The sequence below is a fragment of the Apteryx mantelli genome, chromosome 8 (genome assembly GCF_036417845.1).
Source record: "Apteryx mantelli isolate bAptMan1 chromosome 8, bAptMan1.hap1, whole genome shotgun sequence".
NCBI classification, from domain to species: Eukaryota; Metazoa; Chordata; class Aves; order Apterygiformes; family Apterygidae; genus Apteryx; species Apteryx mantelli.
Genome location: NC_089985.1, coordinates 23,822,120 through 23,843,026, shown reverse-complemented (window position 1 = coordinate 23,843,026; position 20,907 = coordinate 23,822,120). Strand labels below are relative to the sequence as shown.

The 20,907-nt window shown below is 40.0% G+C and overlaps 1 protein-coding gene across 2 annotated transcripts in view; it reads right to left on the bottom strand.

The window, feature by feature from the left end:
* TGFBR3 (transforming growth factor beta receptor 3) overlaps positions 1 to 20,907 on the bottom strand; it is a 164,592-nt gene that overhangs the window by 76,006 nt on the left and 67,679 nt on the right. For both annotated transcript variants that reach the window (XM_013961375.2, XM_067300941.1), the window contains exon 8: positions 3,377 to 3,561. In XM_013961375.2, the coding sequence (XP_013816829.2) occupies positions 3,377 to 3,561 (185 nt within the window). The remainder of the gene's footprint in view (positions 1 to 3,376; positions 3,562 to 20,907) is intronic.

Below are 20,907 nucleotides of genomic sequence, written 5' to 3'. Positions count from 1 at the left end.
ACACGCACTCACTTCCCTAGGAATATTTGATCAAATAAAACAAACAAAAAAGGCATTGCATTTTTCATGCCAAGCTCAATATAAACACTTGTGGCTATTACATGCACCCGTATTCTATTTCCTATGATAAAGCACGGCCAATATGAATTGTGATAAGACACTTCTAAGAAATACCTGAAATCCATTGGCACTTTTAGTGTCCTTTCCTCAAAGGAAATGTCTTGACAGTCTCAACAAATGAGATGTTCACCCCCAAAGACTAATGAAGCGAAATAGAAATAAACTCCTTGAAAACCGCAGACATGATGTGGCATTTCATGATATGACCCTACACTTACTAGATTTCAGCCTTAACCTGAGAGTGATAAATCAGTGATTTAGTTTTGCAAAAGCTGTCAGGAATGCATAATCCTGCACATTTTCAGTCCAGATATTAATTTCAGCTTACACTGAAGAAAAAAACAACATGCAAGCATTATTAATCTTTATAGAAAAATCTGCATGTAATTATAGGAAGAATACGTGTCCGTGACATGCCTTTCCCCACACACACCAGCCACGCCTCCTGTCTTTAAATTTGAGAATACTTATTGTCTGTATATTCTACACAAATGTCAAAGCAAGTTAAATTAATGCACATATAGATGTTGCATATTTATGAGAACCAGGATAACTGCACAAGTATGTTTAATGCATGAGCCCTCCAAGGAATTTGCTACAGGAAGTTTACACTCCTCCCAGCAAGTAAGGAATGTGTAATTTAGCAGCATCTAGTACAGGGCAGGTTAAAAACAAAACCAAACCCAACCTCCTCTTCTCCCCCAAAGCAAGCCCTTGTTTAAAGATTTTCAGATCTTGCATTCCAGGTCATCAGAACGTCAGTCAACCCCAGACATGTGTAATTCATTTTAAAAATACTTTAAATGATGTAGATTTTAGATAATGTACTGTCAAACAAAAATACTATTTTTATTCTGGATTATATTGGAAATATTGTATGATAAACAGATCTCTACCTTTGCTATCAGCATTTGCAGGCAACAGGAAATACCACAACTAGTAAATCAAACTAATTTAACTGGAGGTGATGGATACATTTTATGTTAATACAAAAGGGCACTTAGAGTTGATTTTTACAATAATGGAAAAGATAACATTTGCTCTGCTTTGTTTTCAGACTCTTATCCTATAAGTAAAATCTGATCTATCCAAGTTGTTTACACTCTTCTGCTGTATGCTGTCGCCAGCAAGCCTGTCTCTAGCTTCCTGCTCGTTTTCAGAGCAGTCATCTCCAAGGGCTGTGATGGGAAATGGCTGGGAGATGGAAGGCGGTGGCTAGGGGCTACGGCTAGCAAAATACAGTCTATGCTCTACATTTTGGGATACAACAGAAGTACACAGAAAAGACAGATTGGGACAAATCGCTTTCTTAACATAAGCAAGTTAGATGAGGCGCAAGAGGCTTTCTGCTAGACAGCAACTATTTTTATTTAAAGCCAAATATTTGAATCTTCTATCATTCTGCGAGGGCGATGAGACAGTGGTGGCACAGCCTGCAGCCTTGCGCACACGCGACTCCAGCTCACGTCATGTGCGCGCAACAACTGTGGAAACAGGACCGTTAAGCAAGCAGTGTTAGGAGCATTGGAGGAGAGTGAAATTTGGCTATGTGAATTTGAGCAGGGCATTGGATTCATTTTGGCCTCTTTGGAGGTACAAACTCCAACTGTATCTTGCTTCCCCCCCTCCTCAGACATCCTTTGGTAACTAAGTTGTTGCAAACACACTACAGCATGTGCCCAACAAGGGCACTGTAGGGTCTCTGGCCCCTGCTCTTCTGCCTGTTTTCACAAAGCTTGTGACTACCTTTGGAGACCTAACCCTCATATCAAATTTGTCTCAGACTTGGCAATGGATTTAAAAGTTCCTGGGGGATGAGAGAGGCTCTCTCCCTCTCTCTTTCTCTCCATCTCTCTGTCACCCCCCCTTAATCACATAAGCCTGTTTAGTTTTCATAGGAAGCTAAATTACTGAAAAAAGGAATAATAGATTCCAATTACAATGTGGTTTTCATGCCCAGAGAACTGGCTGTACCTAAATTTTTTTCAGGCATTCACAGTGCAATCATCAGGCTGATAACCCAATGCCTTGCAAACTCTAAGAACGACATTTAAAAAAAAAAAAATTCCTCCTTCCAAGCATCACAAAGAAGTAAGTGTCATTTTTTTATTCATTCTACTTCAGTTTAACTGTCACAGATCTGACATTTTTGATTAAGGGCAGCCAATGACACGCCTACTGAAAAGATAATAAATAACCTTTTCATCACACACTGGACTTTTCAGACAGCGTAAATACTGAAAACGTATACGACAGCTGAAGTTCCAGGGCGGCATACAATACACATTCAGCTGAACACACCACAGACCCAACAAGGCTGCTATTGAAGCCAATGGAAAGACTTCCATTATGGCCACGAGTAACTGCCTGTATTTAAAACATAACAAAAGGCTCCACTTAGAAGTTCTTTCAACACAGATTTAGACCCTCTGTTTCTAAGCTTCATCCTGCTGCATCATCATCTTTGTTCCCTCATTACAAATTCTGCTAATCGTGTACACATACACTGCTCTCACAGGAAGCAGCACTGAGGATTTTTTTGTACAATACTGTAAGTACAAGGACCAAGCAATTCAGCTGTCATGACACGCGATGTTTCTTTTCACTTCGGCTCCCTATTTTGCTTTGTTTTCAGAGTAAACAACAATACTGCACAAGTTAACATCAAAAATTTTCTTCTTGAGTTGTCACTTTCAGAGCAACTAAAGTTCTCGCCAATCCCTCTGAGTGCAATGCACATAAGTAATTGGACTGTGCTTAAGAACTACCATAGTCAGCAACACTTGCTTTCTGTACTGCATTCCCCCCATCAGCAAAGAATGAAGGATGTATTACAGAGGTAAAAGAATCTGAACTTAAATATTTGTTTATAGTGGTCATGGCAGGGATCCAACAGTATTCATGTTAATTTACAACACATTTAGGTAAATGATCTGGCTTTGAAGACAGCCAATTCTGTAAAGGCCTGTTGTAGATCTAAATCTGTTTCTTATTTCCTTCGCCCACCGACCACCTTACAGCATACTTCGTGGTTGTGAAAGGTGACGGAGAGAATGACTAGGTATGGGGAAATGGTTTACTCCTATGACATGCAAAGCATTGGTGAACAGTACCCAATGCAAACTGCACATGCTTCTTTGTACTCTTTCTGTTCACAGTTCAGAAATAACTTTATTCAGCAAATTAATGTAGAACAATCCTATTTGCAGGCACACATGTAGTCAGGGATCTGGAAGAAAAGCAATTTCCCCTTTACCTCTCTTTCATGATGGCCAAGATCTTCCTCCGGATTTCTGAGATTGAGGATGTGCACCTCTTGTGGCAGGCCTGTCGTGCCTCGGCTTGCACAGCCGGATAAGACTGTAAAACTCTCCAATAAGGCATGGACTGGGTGCGAATTATTAACAGGCGATAAGACACATTCGCTCCTAAGCACAGGACCTGCAGAGGAAGTCACAGATGCCCATCGTTTAGTGAAAAGAACAAAATATTAATTACACCTGTCAAACAATAATTACCTTTTGGTCACAAAATCAATGAGAACACAGAGACTTCATGTTCATTAGCCACATTATGAAGAAGTTTACTTCCTTTTAAGCTTTCCTGTATATGCTAGATCATTAATTCATTTCTCTCTGAAAATCTTAATTAAAAGTATGCACTCCGAAACTGATGTAGTCTTGCCTTTACCAGGGAGGAAATGAAGGATTAAAAAAGATACCCCAAAGGAAAAAGAACAGAGCAGTGATGGTGACGGGAGAAATTGGTTATTCTTAAACGTGGCTTATTTGTTTACATCAAACATTGTTATCTCCAAACACTGAAAAAATGCAATCATGTACACATAACAATGAAAAGTTAATCTCTAGCATAAAGTAATTAAATCAGGAAGGATTTGGGAGAGTTGGATTTGTTGCTTTTGAAGCAGTGCTGATTTATAGAGAACATCGTTCAAATACATTGCACAAAACAGCAGACATTATCACATGATAAAATGAAACATTTGTTTACCGAGTCTATTTTGTGTCTGACAGCAATTATCTACACTGATAACAGATATCTAGTCCAAAACAGAGTGTACGCCCTTTCAAATAATCACCACAGCATGATGTAGTGCCATACTCTCATGCAGTATGTGAGACAGTGTGATGTGATACAGCAAGACAGCACAAAAGCTGAAGCATATAAAGCAGTTTACATTTAAACTATATCTCAGGAAACTAAAGCAAGACAAATATTTATGAAAAGCAGCCTTGCTTTTCCAAAATGGTTCAAACCCACCCCTGACAGCAACAGATACAGTATGTTTTTGATTCAGAGGGACACAGGAGAAAGTCAGTTGACTTAACCCCTATTCGCACCAAAGTTGGTCAGATAAGTATTAGACTCAGATGAACTCCCGGTCAGTTCAGAGGCAGCAACATATAAAAGATGGACACAATCTAGAAATATCATTTTTCTGGGTAGTATACATTTGCAATTAAAAGGAAAATGCTTCTCTTGAAAAAAAGTTCAAAATGAAAGAAAATCCTGAAGTGATCAAATAGCAGAGCTGTCAGGTTTTGTAAGGTCTGCACCTAACTGTTGTAGCACTACAGATCATTTCACTTGGGTATGCATATGTCTAATTATCATATTAGCACTGACCTGCACTTTGCTGGTTAAAAAGACAGTTCACTCAATACAGAGTTAGCAACTGGCCATTTAGAAGTCAGAAAGCCCATCCTAAAACAGACTTTAACTGGAAAAAGCAAAGCCACTGAGAACAGTTAGATTTTCACAGTGCCTTAGGTCATGCATGCCTTGTCCTGTGGAAGAGGCCATTCCTGAAACCCACCGGTGCATAGTACGTATCCTGCCAACTCCCACAGAACAGGAATATTTGTTAAAGGCAATGCTGGAGGCATAAATTACACATGCCTGTGCTTGGAGTGCAGAGGATAAATAAACATCCTGCTCTCTGTTGAGGAGTTTGGTAGTGGCACTGAACACCAGCTTGGGAGATTTGGGGTTTATTTACTTTTTTATTTCTTTTTAAGAATAGAGATATAAAATAAGACTGCCCAAGCAGTGATACTCAATTTGATTAAAAACAAAGCAATTTTTTTTATGTTGCCCTGAAATGCTGTCTGTAATAGCCTCCCACACAGCGCCTCAAGAGCACATTGGAGCACCCCTCTGCAAGGCAGCCTGCTCTATTCGCAAAGTGAAAATATTCATCAACAGAGCAGCAGCTCACATCCTGCACAAGTGTATGCAGCCGAGCTTATCTGCGCGAGGAAGGGCAGACTGGGGCTTGCCCACTCTGCCACGCTCCCTCCGAGCTGGCCGCGGGCCAGGCCTCCTGCAGGAGCCGTGCAGCCGCCGGGGCGGCAAGCCCACGTGCCTGTACCAGTCCTAACAGGGCTTACTGGCTTCGGCCCACGATTACGCCAGTGCAGCTGCATGACTGCCAGACCGGGGCTGGCTTGCCCCCAGCCAGCCGGGGGCACAGCACATCGTGCGACCGATCACGCCAATGCACTGCCCGACCTCCTCTCACGCCTTCCTCCCTTCTCCTCTCCTCCCTGAGGAGCCACACTCCTGCATGGGGCCGTTACGTGTGTGCTTTATAAACCACTTTTATTTGGTTCATTGTGAGCTCTGCCAGCTCTGTGCACCTTTTCCTTCCAAAAAGAGCTGTTCCGAGTCACTCAACACAAGAAACCAACATTTTGGGAGAGGGAGAGAGAAAGGGAGTTATTTCTTTTGGAAGAGTTGCTTTCATTGCAGTGTAGAGTTCGGCCTCACCACTGATTGAGGTAACAGCCCTTAACACATGAACCAAAGATCAGAATAGTTACAGGAGGTTATTTCCACTGTATTCAAGCTACATATGCTGCAAGATTACCCACCCATAAGGACATATGATGGGGTAAATTACAGAGAGGCTTGCTCTAGATGTTGCGTTTCTCTTGAGTTTTTGTACAGATGCTTGCGTAGGTATGATCTGGGTCTGCGTTATGCTTCCCAGGAACTCTCAAGAGTTTCAGGAACATTAGTCCCTCGCATGTGCTTGCAGTTCCAAAGAGAAATCTTAGTGCACTGAAATTTGCATATTTGCCCAACCACTAAATTCAGCTTTAGTGCCGTGAGGAGCATAAGTATGCTTATCTGGAGCTAGTGCCAAATGAAAGAAAAACTTACTTCAATATCACGAGGTCCACTGACACTCGGTACATGACAAGCCAGGTCTTTCTGTCACCTCCTTTCTGTTTATGCTCCATTTTATTCTACGTAGCTTCTTACACTACCCACACCCCAGTTCTGTCTGAGCTATTCGCTAAACATTCATTAACAGTATTTCTTTCCAGCACTACCCACTGCACCCACAGCTCTTGCCCCACCGGAGACGGCCAGGTGCCACTCCGAGAGACTTGCACTCCAGCAAGGGCACCGAGAGCTCTCCTTCTTCCAGATTAATGGCTCCCGCCTCCTTGGCTCCCTCGCAGACTCATCCTGTTGTTTATCTTCCTCCCCTCCTGTCTCCTGCTCCTGACTAGAAAACTAGTTACTTTCCCTAGGTAGTTTATATCCTACAAAACGTGTATTTACAACTCTGAAAAAAACAAATAGAAAACCCTTTCTACGACACCACTAATCTGATTGTTTATCACCTCAGCACAGCCTGCTCATATCTGAAAGCCAACGTGAAACCACAGCGTCACCCTGCCTGGGCTGTACCATGCTGCTGCTCTGCCACGCGCAAGTGCCGGGATCTGCCTCTCCAGCCGCCCGTCCCAGGCCCACAGCCTGCTCTTGCCAACTTGACCTGCATCAGCCACGCTGGCATCCTGCCCAAATTCAGTATGATCACTGCCTCGCATCCAATGCGCTCATCCAGAGTACCTCATCACCTATGCACCAGTACAGATGCTCTCTTGCTCCTCGTCCCTATCAAACTAGCACTCAAAGAGTCAAAGAGTACAGCTCACAGATCTCCAGCCTCCAGTTTGTGTATCCTGGTGCGGCTTCAAGCCTGTGGAATGCAGTCCTTTCTCTGCTGAAAATACAAACACACACACAGTCATGATTTGGCTTTTGCTCAGCTATCGTTGCTTTGGACTATGTATTCATTTAATCTTGTTAGCAAATCCTGGATCTTACTGCAATTAAGTATTAATTGCTTAATGCCTGCAAAACCTTTTAAGATGGAAAGCAGGTTAGGTATATAACAACCAATTAATACATAATCTTATATATTTGTGTTTTATGACAGCAAATTTTTAGAGAATTTAGAATTTCAGAGAATACTTTAGTATTAAACTGTTTTCCACTTACAGTTAATAGGAATATTTTAAAAGAAATCTTAATGCAGATCCAGTCGTTTGATACAAACATCTGGAACATATTCAGTACAATTTCAGCATTCTCATTTCCCATGCTACTAATGAGTAACGTGTGTTCTGTTGTAATAAAGTAGTAGGAACAGGGGAGAGATGGGAAGCAGAAGAATACCACAGCCCAAGATCCACTCACAAACAAGACGATTTTATTCAAATATAGGCTAATACACTTTCTGATATATTCCATGGGGATTCCTACAGTGCTGTCAGCTGAAAAGTGTGACCATCTCCTGCAAATTGTCTGAATCTGCACTGCAGGTTCCACAGCGCATTAGCATGGCTCCCAGATGCTATGCAAGAGGCTAAAAACCCCACTAAGGGGATATAACACTCCTTAGAAGGACAAATTTATTCTAATTTTTTGAATGAGGGAATGTCACAGATCTAGTCATTTTACAAAATAAACATAAAAATATTTTAAATACAGACTTGAGAAACACCAGGGATCTCTGTATTGTCAGGTACGAAGTAATATAAATTACTCTATCAGCACTGCAGATCCTCTTGGAATTCATCACTTCCAACACTTGGAAAGCAAGTCTCAGAGAGGGCTAACTATCAAAGCAGAGATTTCATGATGTCCAAATGACAGGCTTTCACAAAAATTCTTTTGGAGAAGATTAACTTAAGGGCATTTCTGTCTACATTAACCAGTGACAATGATGGCTGGAAGTAGAAAAAAAAGAGACAGGACCCTCAAACCTAACCTGGTATGACAACAGGGTTTCTAGAAAACAAGAAGAGAAGCCACTTTCTCGTGAACTGAAAACCTTAAGTTTCATTCCTAAGCACTTAAGCAGACTTAGAAAAACTTCTTCCTACAACCCGTACCACAAGTGCATGGGCCAAGGGCCACTACCCTATAGAGAGGAACTGTTACCACCTATTTAACCTCCTTCACATCAAGGGTTTCTCATTGAAGGAAGCATTTATACCAAAAACACTATGCCCAAGGATACAGGCAAAGAAGAATCTACAGAGAAAAGTTATGCCTGTGATTCAAAGAGAAAATCATTCTTACTTATTTAGTATGGGCCATTCTGTAACAACTGCTAAATTCCTTCCTTTGCTCTCCTTCACAAAAGACCACTTGGGAGGCCAAACCCCTGGTTATTCAAGTATTCAGGTGGATACTAGAGGAGTTCCTCCACCATTAACACAAAGAGCAATTTTGGCTACAGATGACCATGACCAAAGCGCTTCACAGTCCTAAGGCAGAAGGACTTAGGGAAGACATCCCTACTCAGGATCAGTCATTCTGGCAAGCAGCCTTAAGAACTGAGAGATGGAAAAGGACAAGCCGAGATCATAGCAAACGTCACGGCTGCTTTGTGGTGACAGGCAGCGGCACAGAGGAAACCGCAGTACTTTCCACTGTGGAAGTGAAGATGCATTTCCACCACTGCCACCACCACCAAGGAGCTGGACTGTCCAAGGCTTTTTCTGGATTATGTGATTTTCATCTGTGAATAAATGTGACCTCCATAAGTAAAACATATAGGAGAGAAAGATGATGTTTAAAGGGAGATTTGTCCATTGGACGTTTGTACTGGCGAGTAGGAAAACCAAGATAAAAGATTATTGTCCGCAGTGTGTTTTATGTTATATTTGTATAAATCTACTGCTGATTTACTGTTGTGTCTTCCAGACTACTTGGATAGGGAGGGGAACAGGGCATTACAGTTTTCTTGTTCTATACAACTTGCAGCAGCAGTTCTAATTAAACATAGCTCACATATATTCAAATTAAAAGTACTGCCTACTCAGGAAATGTATTTTACTTTTCCTGGGTTTCTTAAGCACCAACATTTACTAGTTAGCCGTAGGAGGAACCCCTAGATATCTAAACTCAGCCCTTTTGGATACTACCAATACACAGCAGAAAATATTCAATTTCGCAACAAATCAGCTTATCTGATTTATCCTGGGAAGCTATAGCTTTTGGAGATTTTTGCTTGTAAACAAACTTATACACAGGTAACTTAAAGAAACTTCAGTAAATGGGTAAACAGGCAAGCAAAAGACATGAGAGGAAACAGAAACAGGAAGAAGGTGATATGGAATATGCAGCAGTAAGAGAAAGGAGCATAAATATAATCTAAACTCTTCCTCCATCACCTCCCACACACAACCTCAAATCTTCTCTTGAGAATCCAACATCACTGTGTTTCCATACCACAAGCACGTGTTGAGGAGTGAGGAACCACTAACAAAACTCACCATTACCCCTGAAAGCTTTCAGTGAAACTAGCAGGATACATTACATTTAAGGAACAATTCACTAATAGCAAGTTGAGAAGAATTCCAACACTAATACAAAAATGATTTCCCATCTCAACAAATGAGATCTCTTTGAAGACTTGAGCGAATACTGACCATAGAAGTGGCAATATTTCTGCTGCCTTATATCCTAAATCTCCTTACAAGGCCTTTACCCTCAGCTGCCTGAGAGGTAAAAGCGGAAGGAACTGACATAAGATTTACACCAAGAGTTACTGTTTTCAAAGTAGTGAGTGAAGCAATAGGAGGAACAACAGCAGGATGGTGATGACAATTTCTGAAAGGAAGAAAAGAAATTATAGCATTAGCTTAGTGAATGTACCTATACATTTTAGATTACAAACTACATAAAACTGTAATTATACTTAATTTTAATGCTACATATTACTAATTATACTAGATGAGGCATACCTATGCTCTCTTTAATAATAACTAGGAATGCTCATATTAATCTTTCATTCTCAAAGAGACAGGGAAGAGATGGACAACTGTAAGATTTTTACAGATACAGCAATAACACAAAATACCACCATTGCTAATCTGCCGTGGTTTGGATAAGGAGGAAGAAAGCCAACAAGAAAGATTTTAGTGTTTCTGAATATCGCACTTTTCTGCTTTAGTACAGTCAGACATTCACTGGCATAACTAAGACTCTAGTCATTACTGGATACTTCAATACTATTTAAGAAAAAATATATTTTAAAGTATTTTCTTTCAGTTAGTCTTTAGTTATATTGTGCAGGTCAATACTTAACCTTAGGTTACAGGAAACTAGCAATTGCAATAGGATATATTCATTGTTGCAATAAAAGCTCTTCTATTTTAGAAGGCTAGTGAGAAAGGGTAGTGCCTATGTCTGTTTTAATTTAATTTATTGACTGCATTTACCAATCATAATTAACATCACTAGTATAAAAGTGACCAAAAAGAAGTATATTTGAAAATCCCATCTTTAGAACTTTGCCATTTTCATAATACATCACAAGCATTTACTTATTTATTTTACTATTGCTACTAGGAATTAAGTCTTGCAAGCTTTTCCTTGTGCAACTATAGACTGCGTGGAAACACAGCAGATGTCTCCCTTGAATAGGGCTACTCATGTAAACTAGGAATTCCCCAGGAAAAGTCTTTTCAGACTTCTTACAATCTTAGATTTTCTACATTTGTTGGATACTCAGATGAGAGTTGATTCAAACACTGCACCATAAACATTAGCTAGCATCAAGGAATATAGACCAGTTTCTACTTTAGCTGAAGTCAGCAGCAAAACACTTGTGAACTTCTCCAGAAGCAGAACTGAAATTGAGTGAAGGACTTCATTCATTTGTGAAAGCCTTCAAATACATTCAAGGACTTTAAGTTACTGGCTTCATTTTTTTTTTTTTTTTATAAACAGAAAGGGACAGAAGGAGCAAAAATAACAAGGAGGAAAAATAAACCCCCAAAACCACACACACACACAGTGCAAATCAAATGGGGGTGCACACACACACACACAAAAGACATGCATCATACTGGAAAAACTAACTCACTATAACTAGATAGGCTTCCCTTTATACCCTTAACTTTCGGGGAGTTTTTTTTATTGCCACTTCTAGCACAGGATTCTTATCAGCAGGAAAAGTGCATTTTTCATGGTGGTACTTTTGACCGAATGAGCACAGGGGCAAGGGGGAGAGGTTTAAAGTTACAGGAGGGAAGATTCTTGCATACAGATCAATTTTGGCTATTTTGAAAATAAATAAATAAATAAACCTCAAAATGGATTAGTAGGGGGTCCCAAAATATCTCAGACTCCACATATATCTACTTGAAATGAGTGAGCTATTAAACTTAACTGAGAAGAAGAAAAATACATCTCCAAGACATATTCAACACAGACGGCAAGATTTAGTTGTGAAAGAAGTTAAAACATGCAAACTAAATTAATTAAGAACATGTGCTCATGCAAAAACACAGAGGTTCCCCACTCCAATACTCAAAGCCCACTAATCAGCAACCCCACTGCATGACACCATCCCTGCTTTCTTTCCCTCTTTCTCCAAGAGAAAAACCCTGTCTTCCTCAACCGTGTATTAGCCTGCATACCTCACCTTTACATTGTTTTTTAGTGCTAATGCTCCATGCAATCAGGCCCTCACTGTATGTGCTCTCAGCCCACAATTATCACCCCCAATTAATTCCCATTCCACTATAATCAACTCTGTCCAGGCATATTCCACATACTGACCCAAACCATTCTGCTGCTTCAATATATCAGAATATCAGAATAAGTTTACCCTAGTCTGCAATGTATTTTGATGCTTTTTTTTTTTGTAGTCTTTCAAGATACTTTGTGTTATACATAGCAAAGCCTATTTAGCATCTCCCACCTGCCCATTTCAGAATTATTCAGATCTACAGATGCTGTGTCCTATACCCTTTTTGGGTTGTGGTTATATGCAGTACGAATGCCTGTAGCTGGTCCTTCCTTCTAAGCAGGAGGATCTTCTACGCCTCTCTGGAGAGTGTCTTGCAAAATAGCTATTCCCACTGCTCCTAGCCACTGGTAAAAGTATGAGGCTTATCTCATCTGTTGTAGCAGAGGTGAGCTGACATCATGTGTTGCCTGCACATATCTCACTTGTCCCTTGAGGGGAAAAAATGCAAATCACATTTTGAAAGCAGAAATGTTTTCTTTTGCTTTCTTAAAAACATGCACCAATTTTTTCCCTTTGCCAGGATGCAAAATTGATGCAAGTTAAATTATAAATTGTATGATTGAGACATTTCAGTTTTAACTTGGAAAAGTTAATAATCAAATTAAATTCATCTTCTGTTGCAATGCACTGCTATTTACAAAAAAGGCTAAATTATACCAAAAGTATCCATTTTATGAAAAAGTTAATGACAAAGTCAAAGTAATTTACTATGCAGCAAAACTCAATGCAATATCCGAGTAAGCAAGGCAAGGCTAGTCAATGTCCATCACAGCCAGTTTCTCATTGAGTAAAATAAACTCCAGTTGTTTAGACACCTATTAAACTAATTAAACAGAAAAGGCAGTGAATGAAAAACCAGTTTGGTTTAACATCTGCTGAGCACAATTTTATGACATTACTAGGCATGAGGCATAATCTTAGAAAACAAACATCTGTACCTGGAAAACAAAGAAGTCTTTCAAAACAGATGTACTGTATCCCTCTGCAAAAGAGCTACATTTTATATAACCTCTGCTGCACTTATTTATGACCAAAAGTACTGTCAGAGCTCTAACCTCTTTTCTTTGAGTTTTGCAGCAACATGCTGCTTACAGGCACTTTTCTCCAGTATTTTTCCATGCCTAAAGTGTGCGCACTCATGTGCGCACACTCCCTCCCTCCCTCTTCCAGCCCTTCTCCCAAGTGAGTGTTTGGAAAACACTCCACCAGCACAAGAGCATCTTTTTGTCTGTATAAACAGAACAGCATGAATGTGTTGGCTTTTATTTAAGTAATCCCAGAAAGCACAACTTTTCTTTTCCATGTCAATGACCTGAGACAAAGTAGTCGACCAGTGTTTCAGAAAGGGTTGCTGAGTTTTTCCCCTTGTTATCCTCAAATAGTGGAAAAGAGACAAGTTTCCAGCAACTGGCCTAAAATTCAAATGCAGCTGATCCTCTTGCATAAGTCTCAGCTCCCATGGAGTACCTATCCTTTTTTAAACAATATCCAACCTTAACCAGATTCAGTGTTCCACCCCAGAAGCGGCTGTATTTCAGAAATGCCTGAATTTAATCACAGACATGTATCAAGACTGTAAAAGATCTGGAATTCTTCCAGCTAACGAGCAGTACCTAAAACACAAGTAATGGCTTAACAGCCTTCGTGGAAGAACCAAACGTAATGTTCAGCTTTCATCACTGTTAATGGATCAAGTCGCCTTCAGAACCATGACTGGACAAAGATGAAGAAATGAGCAAACAGAACTATTTCTAACATTCTTTGCTCATTATTCCAAGCAGCATTTAAGCTTTTTGTTGTGAAAGTCTCTTTTCCCCAGAGATAGCCCATAAATTGTCTCAGATTTATCCCTCTTTACTGTAGAAGGAATAGGAAGTTGCATGGAAACAATGAATGGAAGTGCACTTTTTATCAGACAACAGCAGGAAGCGTTCTGCTTCGTTTACATTAGAACTCCATATTGGGGCCAAAAGGAAAAAAAAACACTATAAAAAATTAAATGCCTGCTTAGAGCAAAAATAACTTACGGATTTCAAATTCATTGTATTTTTAATAAATCGGTATTAAAACTTCTCAAACCATCCTACCCACACTACTGCTGTTATTTTACTGCTGAAAACAAGTCATAATAAACTTTTGGTAAATTAAAGATAACACAGAAGGAAATTCCAGACTTTAGAAAATCAGTTTCTTGAGGAAAAGAGAGAGAATCTTAATTTACTTTCATGATCAGCTGCACAGGAATTCATATACCAGCAAACAGCACGCATACAAACACACATGTAAAAGATCAGATCTCAGCATCTTTGCTTATCTCATAGAGAACTGTATTCTGAGACTTTCTTAGCAAAACATTCCCTATTTAAATTGCAAATATATACCTCAGTTCTTTGTATACTCTTGAAAGTACTGATACAAGTTCTAATAATATTAGTTGCCTAAAGGGCAATACCATACAGTGAAAGGAGTTTATATTCAAAGTCTTATCTGATGGCTAATGAGAGTAACTTCAAGGAGATCACAGAAGATGAAAGGTGTCTCATATTAACCAACTCAGTGTATATATCAACCACAGATGCGGTAGCTACCTTTCCAATTCAGTAATATTTTATAGTTACTGCTACTGAAGCAATTAAGCAGAGAGATATTTAACAAACAACTCTAAACTGTTACAGTATTACGGGCTTTTACAAACCATTAAAACCTCTTCCTACAATTCATGGCATTTGCGTCATTTTTTGGTAGGCCATCTAAATTCCAAGACAAAAGTGTAACCATACAAGTCTTCCTTTCCTTTCTGCTCAGCTTCACTGGAACTTGTCATTCACTACACCTAAATACAAAAGGGCTCTTCTTTCAATAAAATGTCTTGCTTTTATCACTGTCAGTTGGATTACTGGCAGGTCACTCCTTGGTCTTCAGAGACTAGATCGTGAATTTTGGATGTTGGCACATATGGATGCGTGTACATCTGGAGAGAGATGATTTTCTTTCAGACACATCTTTTCAACAACCCTAGGGATGGGGAGTATGTGACAGTGCAGCTTTCAGCTCAACAGCAACTTGTGCACAATCTTCTTCAGCTTTAACTCCTCCACTACCTGGAGGCATGGGGGGGCTTGCTGTTCATGCCTAACCCATTTCCTTTTCTGAAGGACAGGCTAGCGGTCACCATCTCTACTGTTTCGCCAGGACTGAAACATGCTGACCCTGCTCTGAATCCCAGGAGAGCAGCTGGAGGGAATTTTGTTTTTCTTATTCTCTGGTCTTGGTTGTCAGGAGCCTTTCTGTGCTGACATATAGGTGCTTCTCTCAAGCAGGAAACTTTATAAGCCCTCCCCTCCCTAAGTCAGCTAACAATTAATAATCATCACTTTATACTAAAAAAGGAAACATTTCACTTAGTGCTGAATGTCAGGAAGATCTGATAAACAGGCCTGCAGCTACGGAGACAGAACAAGAGTAGCAGGCTTTGAAACACGACTGATTCTTACTCCTCTAGCCAGAAATGGACAACTGAGTCTGCCTTTCCTACGTCCTAAGGTGCAGATAGATTGAAAAAGCTTATCAATGAATGAGCACCTTTGTAAAATGAAGAACCTTGCTCTGTTTCTCAGGTTCCTAGTTGCAGTTGGCAACTGTTTGCCTCAGAAGCCCACTGCTGATAAAAATACATGGAGAATCTGTTCTTACATTATGCAGTGTCACCAAATGCAGATACAGTAGGTCTCAAACAGGCTTGTGGGAAGACAGTCCATAACTTAAGAGTACCAGTGCTTTTCTAATTAAAAATAACAAGATTACAAGTTCAGCTGAAGGCTGAATTCCTATAACTAACGCTTTAAGGATGAGTTCAGTGTCATTAAATGTCTCACTGCACAAACCTTGAAAACTGATCTGTGTCAGGAGCTTAAGCAAAACAAATCCTCCCCTCCTTGTAATAAAGTTTCAGAGTTGTCTTGAGGGGGGAAAAAAAAAAAAAAAAAAAAAAAGGATGGCAAAAATTACTGTTCTTCCCCACCACTCACTCAGTTATGACAGAGGCTGACCACAGGGAGTTAAGGTTAGCAAAGAAATCAAATCATAGAACATGCCCTGCTTCAGTTTTTCTCTTCAGATTTGTGAATTTGGTTTTATTTCCTGGTTTGTTTTTATATAGAAAGGACTCTGTGCCTAAAGAAGAGTAGGAAATAAAAGATCCACCCCAGTGCTGAGGACTTCTTATCAAGTCCTTGCTGTGTCCTGAACTTGTAGGCAGCATCACACTGGAGAGGGAGCACAGTGTCCATTCCCTCCTATTTGAAAGCCAAAAAGCTAAATGCTAGCAAATGTTTTTCCAAGTTCCACAAGACACCTCAGACACAAGCTGGCCAGACTGAGTCAGTGCCATTTTATTCTGGTAGAAAGAGTTCAAGCCACAGTTGAGTCTCCAACAAAGGCTACAAACATAACAGAGCAGCACTCCTAAAACTGTGGTCCACAGGTCACTGATGGCTCAGAAGCTTATATAAGTGGTCTGTGTAATTGTATTTTCTTCATATCATTTTTAATTAAAGTTTGATGGTTAAGGTGCATGGTGGTCTTTGCAAGATTCTGCGGGTTGACTTCTCAGTATTCCAAAAACCTTGGAAACCAGCCCACCGGGGCATGCAGCTAGATATTGCTGTAGGAGATGAACAAAAACCCTCACACTTCTGAGTAATAATGAACAGAAGTCAATTTGAACAGCCTTTAGTCATCAATGGCAGTAAGAGAACCATTTTACAAAGTAAGAAAAAAAGGAACAATATTTTGTGAATTCTACATAAGTTTGTGTTAAATGAAGGGATAGGAATTAGCATAATATCTAGTAGGCCATGGAAAGCCCAAACACAGACTTTTACATCATAACTTCCATAAATTTGTTGAAGAATATAACTTGAAGAAAAAACCTGACTTGACTACATTCACAAAACAATCATGCAAAGTCACTTTTTATTCTGGCTCAAAATCTACTCTCAATTTCTCTTAAAGCCATAGTACACCAAAATCCAAAAATACAGGGAAGTTTAGAGCAAAGTAAATTCATGCAGACACATTCTAGAGTGAGGTGAGCAGCTGACCTAATTTATGCTTTTGGAAACATTTATCTTCACTATTTCCTTATGTGCCAGTTACTCATCAAAAATCTCTCATAGTGGCAACTTTGTTTAAAATAATAGGAAAAAAAAATTCCACCACTTTAGCTTTCAAGTCCCATAGTAAAGATATACATTATACTATAAAACCCATGCAGATCTGAATAACTTAAGCTAAATAATAGCTTAAATAATGTGTTAATACAGATCTGCTGGCATCTGACTATGTTTTTGTAAACAGAGTATCAAAGAACATCTTGTAGAACAAGATGAAAAAAGGAGAGTTTTCTTAAGTCCACATGCTAGAATCCTTAAAACACGATTTAAAGTGCTTATTACCATAAATGATATTCAATTCCCTGCTGCATGACAAGGTCAGCTACAAAGTGACTTTAACCCTCAAGACAGGCAAATAATTGCAAAAATGAAAAGCAAGGCTCACTGAAATTTGCAGCTGCATTTTCTGTTTAAAACAGAAGCATCATTAAAGCTAAGATACAAATTGTCTTTAAGTTACCATAGTAATAGCCCTTACCCATGCAGTTTACTATTGTGAGCTAATCCCAACAGACATCATTTAAAACCATCTGACCACAATCAATGTTGGCCTATGTAGTCCAGCAAAATCATGAACACTCCAAAAGTCAGCAACCAGCAAGGATTATTTTCAATTCGAAAGCTAATTTTACTAGAAGGATCCCAGAAATACAGTTTGGCTTTGGCTCAATGTATTCAAAAGTATGCAAGACAGCAAACATTACAAGAAGTGCTCTTAGACGGCTGTCCCTCACACAACCTCAACAGTGGAAAATAGTGAATTTAGTTTTCACATGTGCTCTATAATTACAGTCTCTCTCCATATCTGCCATGCTACTCTCAACTTGCTCTTGAGACTCAAAAATTCTAGATCTGCCTTTGAGGTGAATAATCAGAAGACAGCCACTAGACTAAATCTAATTGTGTCTCCAGAAACATCAACGTTTCTTCAGGCCCAAGATATGAGAGCCCTTACCCATGGGTCTGGGGACAGCATGGGTAAACAAGGGGGAAAGTGCAGCAGCTCAGATGTGCGCCAGGGTGAAGCCAGAGACTAAGGCAGCAGCTGGGCCCTGTGACTTGGCACACATATTACTTGAACCTTGCTAGGAAACACAAGCCCAGGTGCAGGACAGCCTCCACAAACCAGACAAGACGGCCGGCGCGTGACAAAATGCTGCGCCTGGTGTCTAGGGGCACGGCAAGGGAGAAAGGCTCTGTGTTTTATGTGCACAGGATGCAGCTCTAACTGCACAGGATTGCGGGGATGGACTTGATCGAGAGAGTTCATGGGAGGGCAGATTTGACAGATCTGTACATACACTGCTAATTCTATAGGAAGGGGAATGAAAAACCACTGAAACCTAACACTGCAGGTTTACAAGACGAGATGAGTCGTCCAGCATATCACCACAGCCAAAACCGGAGTCTCTCATTCCCTCCACCTCTCTTCTCTTTCCCACCAACACTTCCCAGATACCTTATGCCTATTTTAACACCCATGAGACCCACTTTCGCCAGGAGCTGATGCAGCTCGCTAACATGTCAGGAAACTAATCCAGCAATAAAGAGACTAGGTAGGTTTCCATTGGGCTTTAGTGCACTGAATGAAAAGGAGGAAGGCTTGAAGAGTGCCAGGGCTGACTCCCTCCAGAGCAGGGGGGCTAACCTGCACTGCTGGGCCAGAAGAAACAAGACCTGACCCCCTTTGGGCGGCAGGGAGCTGTTAGACTTGACTGCACTCATGAAACCACAGCCTGAATGTGAAATGACCTTCCTAGAAAGAGATTTTGTTTATTTTAGAAAAGCTGCTGACTGTGCAGATACATTTTCCTCCTAGTCAATGACCAGTGCAACAGTGACACAAAACACCAGTTCTGAATGCCCCGCCATGCATTTTCACTTCGCAGTTTCAGCTGACCACATAATACACAGCCTACCTACCACATCTCACACATTTATTCCCTTCACATCCCTTCAGTTTAGCATATATGTTATTTATTCAATACCTTTACACATGTATCATGGACATTTTGGGATACAGCCAGAAATTCATTTGGGGAAAAAAGATGAAGTGGTTGAGTTCTGCAGTTACAGGTACATACACATCTGGGCCAACGTTGTATTGTTGTCTCTGTGTACATAGGGCAGGGCCCCTCAGCTTTAACTCTGACTGTTTTCCTGCCCTTGAGATCAATTTGCTCAAGATTAGCACATACATCTGTTGAAACAGCATCTGGTATAAATGGAGATAGTTTTATGACACTCTTAGTCCCTTGCAAATGCAACTTGCACATTTTTGACTAAATAATTTCACAGTGGAGAATACAATAAGCAGAGCCTAGCAATTGCCTTGATTACTAAATAGGCTTCATGCAATACATCAGTAAGTTCCGTGTTAATATACATGCTCCATAACCATTTGGCCAATATATTGACTAAAAATTTAGCAGAAATGAGAACAATAAATCACACTTAAGTCATATGAAGGGATTTGTTCCACTTTTGAAGAGCACATAGGAGACTCTTGTTTCTAAACGTTAAAACTTTTCCTGAAGTGGTTCCGTTTACTTTCCTTAGCATTACCAAACTCACCACTTACAATGGCAGGACATTGTAGTCATGACACAAGGTGTCTTAGAATTGCTTCCAACCAGCTTTCCTGTAAGTCCACTATTAATACTTAAGAAAAAGGCAAGGCTGGGGCTAACCCCTTATTAAGTGATAAACTGCGGCACATTTCAGGACGTCCCTCCTCTTCATTTTCTGTGTTAAGTTTCGGGAAACTGAAAGGACATGAGTTTACAGCTATGCTGCAAGCATTGTCTTAGATGCAGCAGCATTGACCCAAGGTGGGAGAAATCTGGTGTTTGGATGGTTTTAATGGTTTATCAAATGCATACACTGTAGCCTTGATTCATTTACATACTGGGGATCCTATGGCACAGTCCTTCAGTCCTTCAGATACCATAAAGTTACTCATTCTAGCTGAACTAGGCTAATGCTTTATATCCAGATAGAATCATTTTTCAAAGAAGCTGAAGGAACTGTCAAATGCTTTCATTTGATTAGCTCTCAGTCACTCCTAGTTCTACTTCCAGCTTTTGGGAAGAGGGGGCGGGGCGATAGGAGTGTCTATTAAAAACCCAGAAAGCTATAATTCACAAAATCTGGTTTACAGATTCTTATACTTATCACAGATTACAATTATAGCAGTTTTTATAGGACAAAATGCAGGATTAACACCTTATGAAATGCTGCAGTTTTGAGAACTACTGCACATCTCTAATTTCGTAGAGAGTTTCTCTGCAGTGACACAGAACATATCTACCTTGCAAGATCACCATACTACCTGAAGGCCTAAAATAGCTATCATACCACACATAGCTTCACCTATGTTACTAATGAGACTTGGTGATCCTCTCAGAAGATCACAAATATGTCTAGGCATGAATTTACATTTTTTCTTACATTTCATGCAAGAATAGTAGCACTGTAGTGAGAGGAGAAGGAGCAATCAAAAATGATTTGGGGAGACAGGGAGGGGCTTAATAACATTTTTATTTTTACTTTTATGTAGAAAAGGCCAATATTAAAAGATAAAGATTAAAGCCTTCTGGCCATTGCAGAAGGGGTTACTTCTATGCAAATACTCTATGGTGGGAGAGCCTAGGACGAGCTCTTTTTGGATCAGTTTAGTACGAAATGCTGCGTTGCATTCACTAGATTTTTTCCAGTGTAAAGAGGAGTGACTGTTTGTCAGAT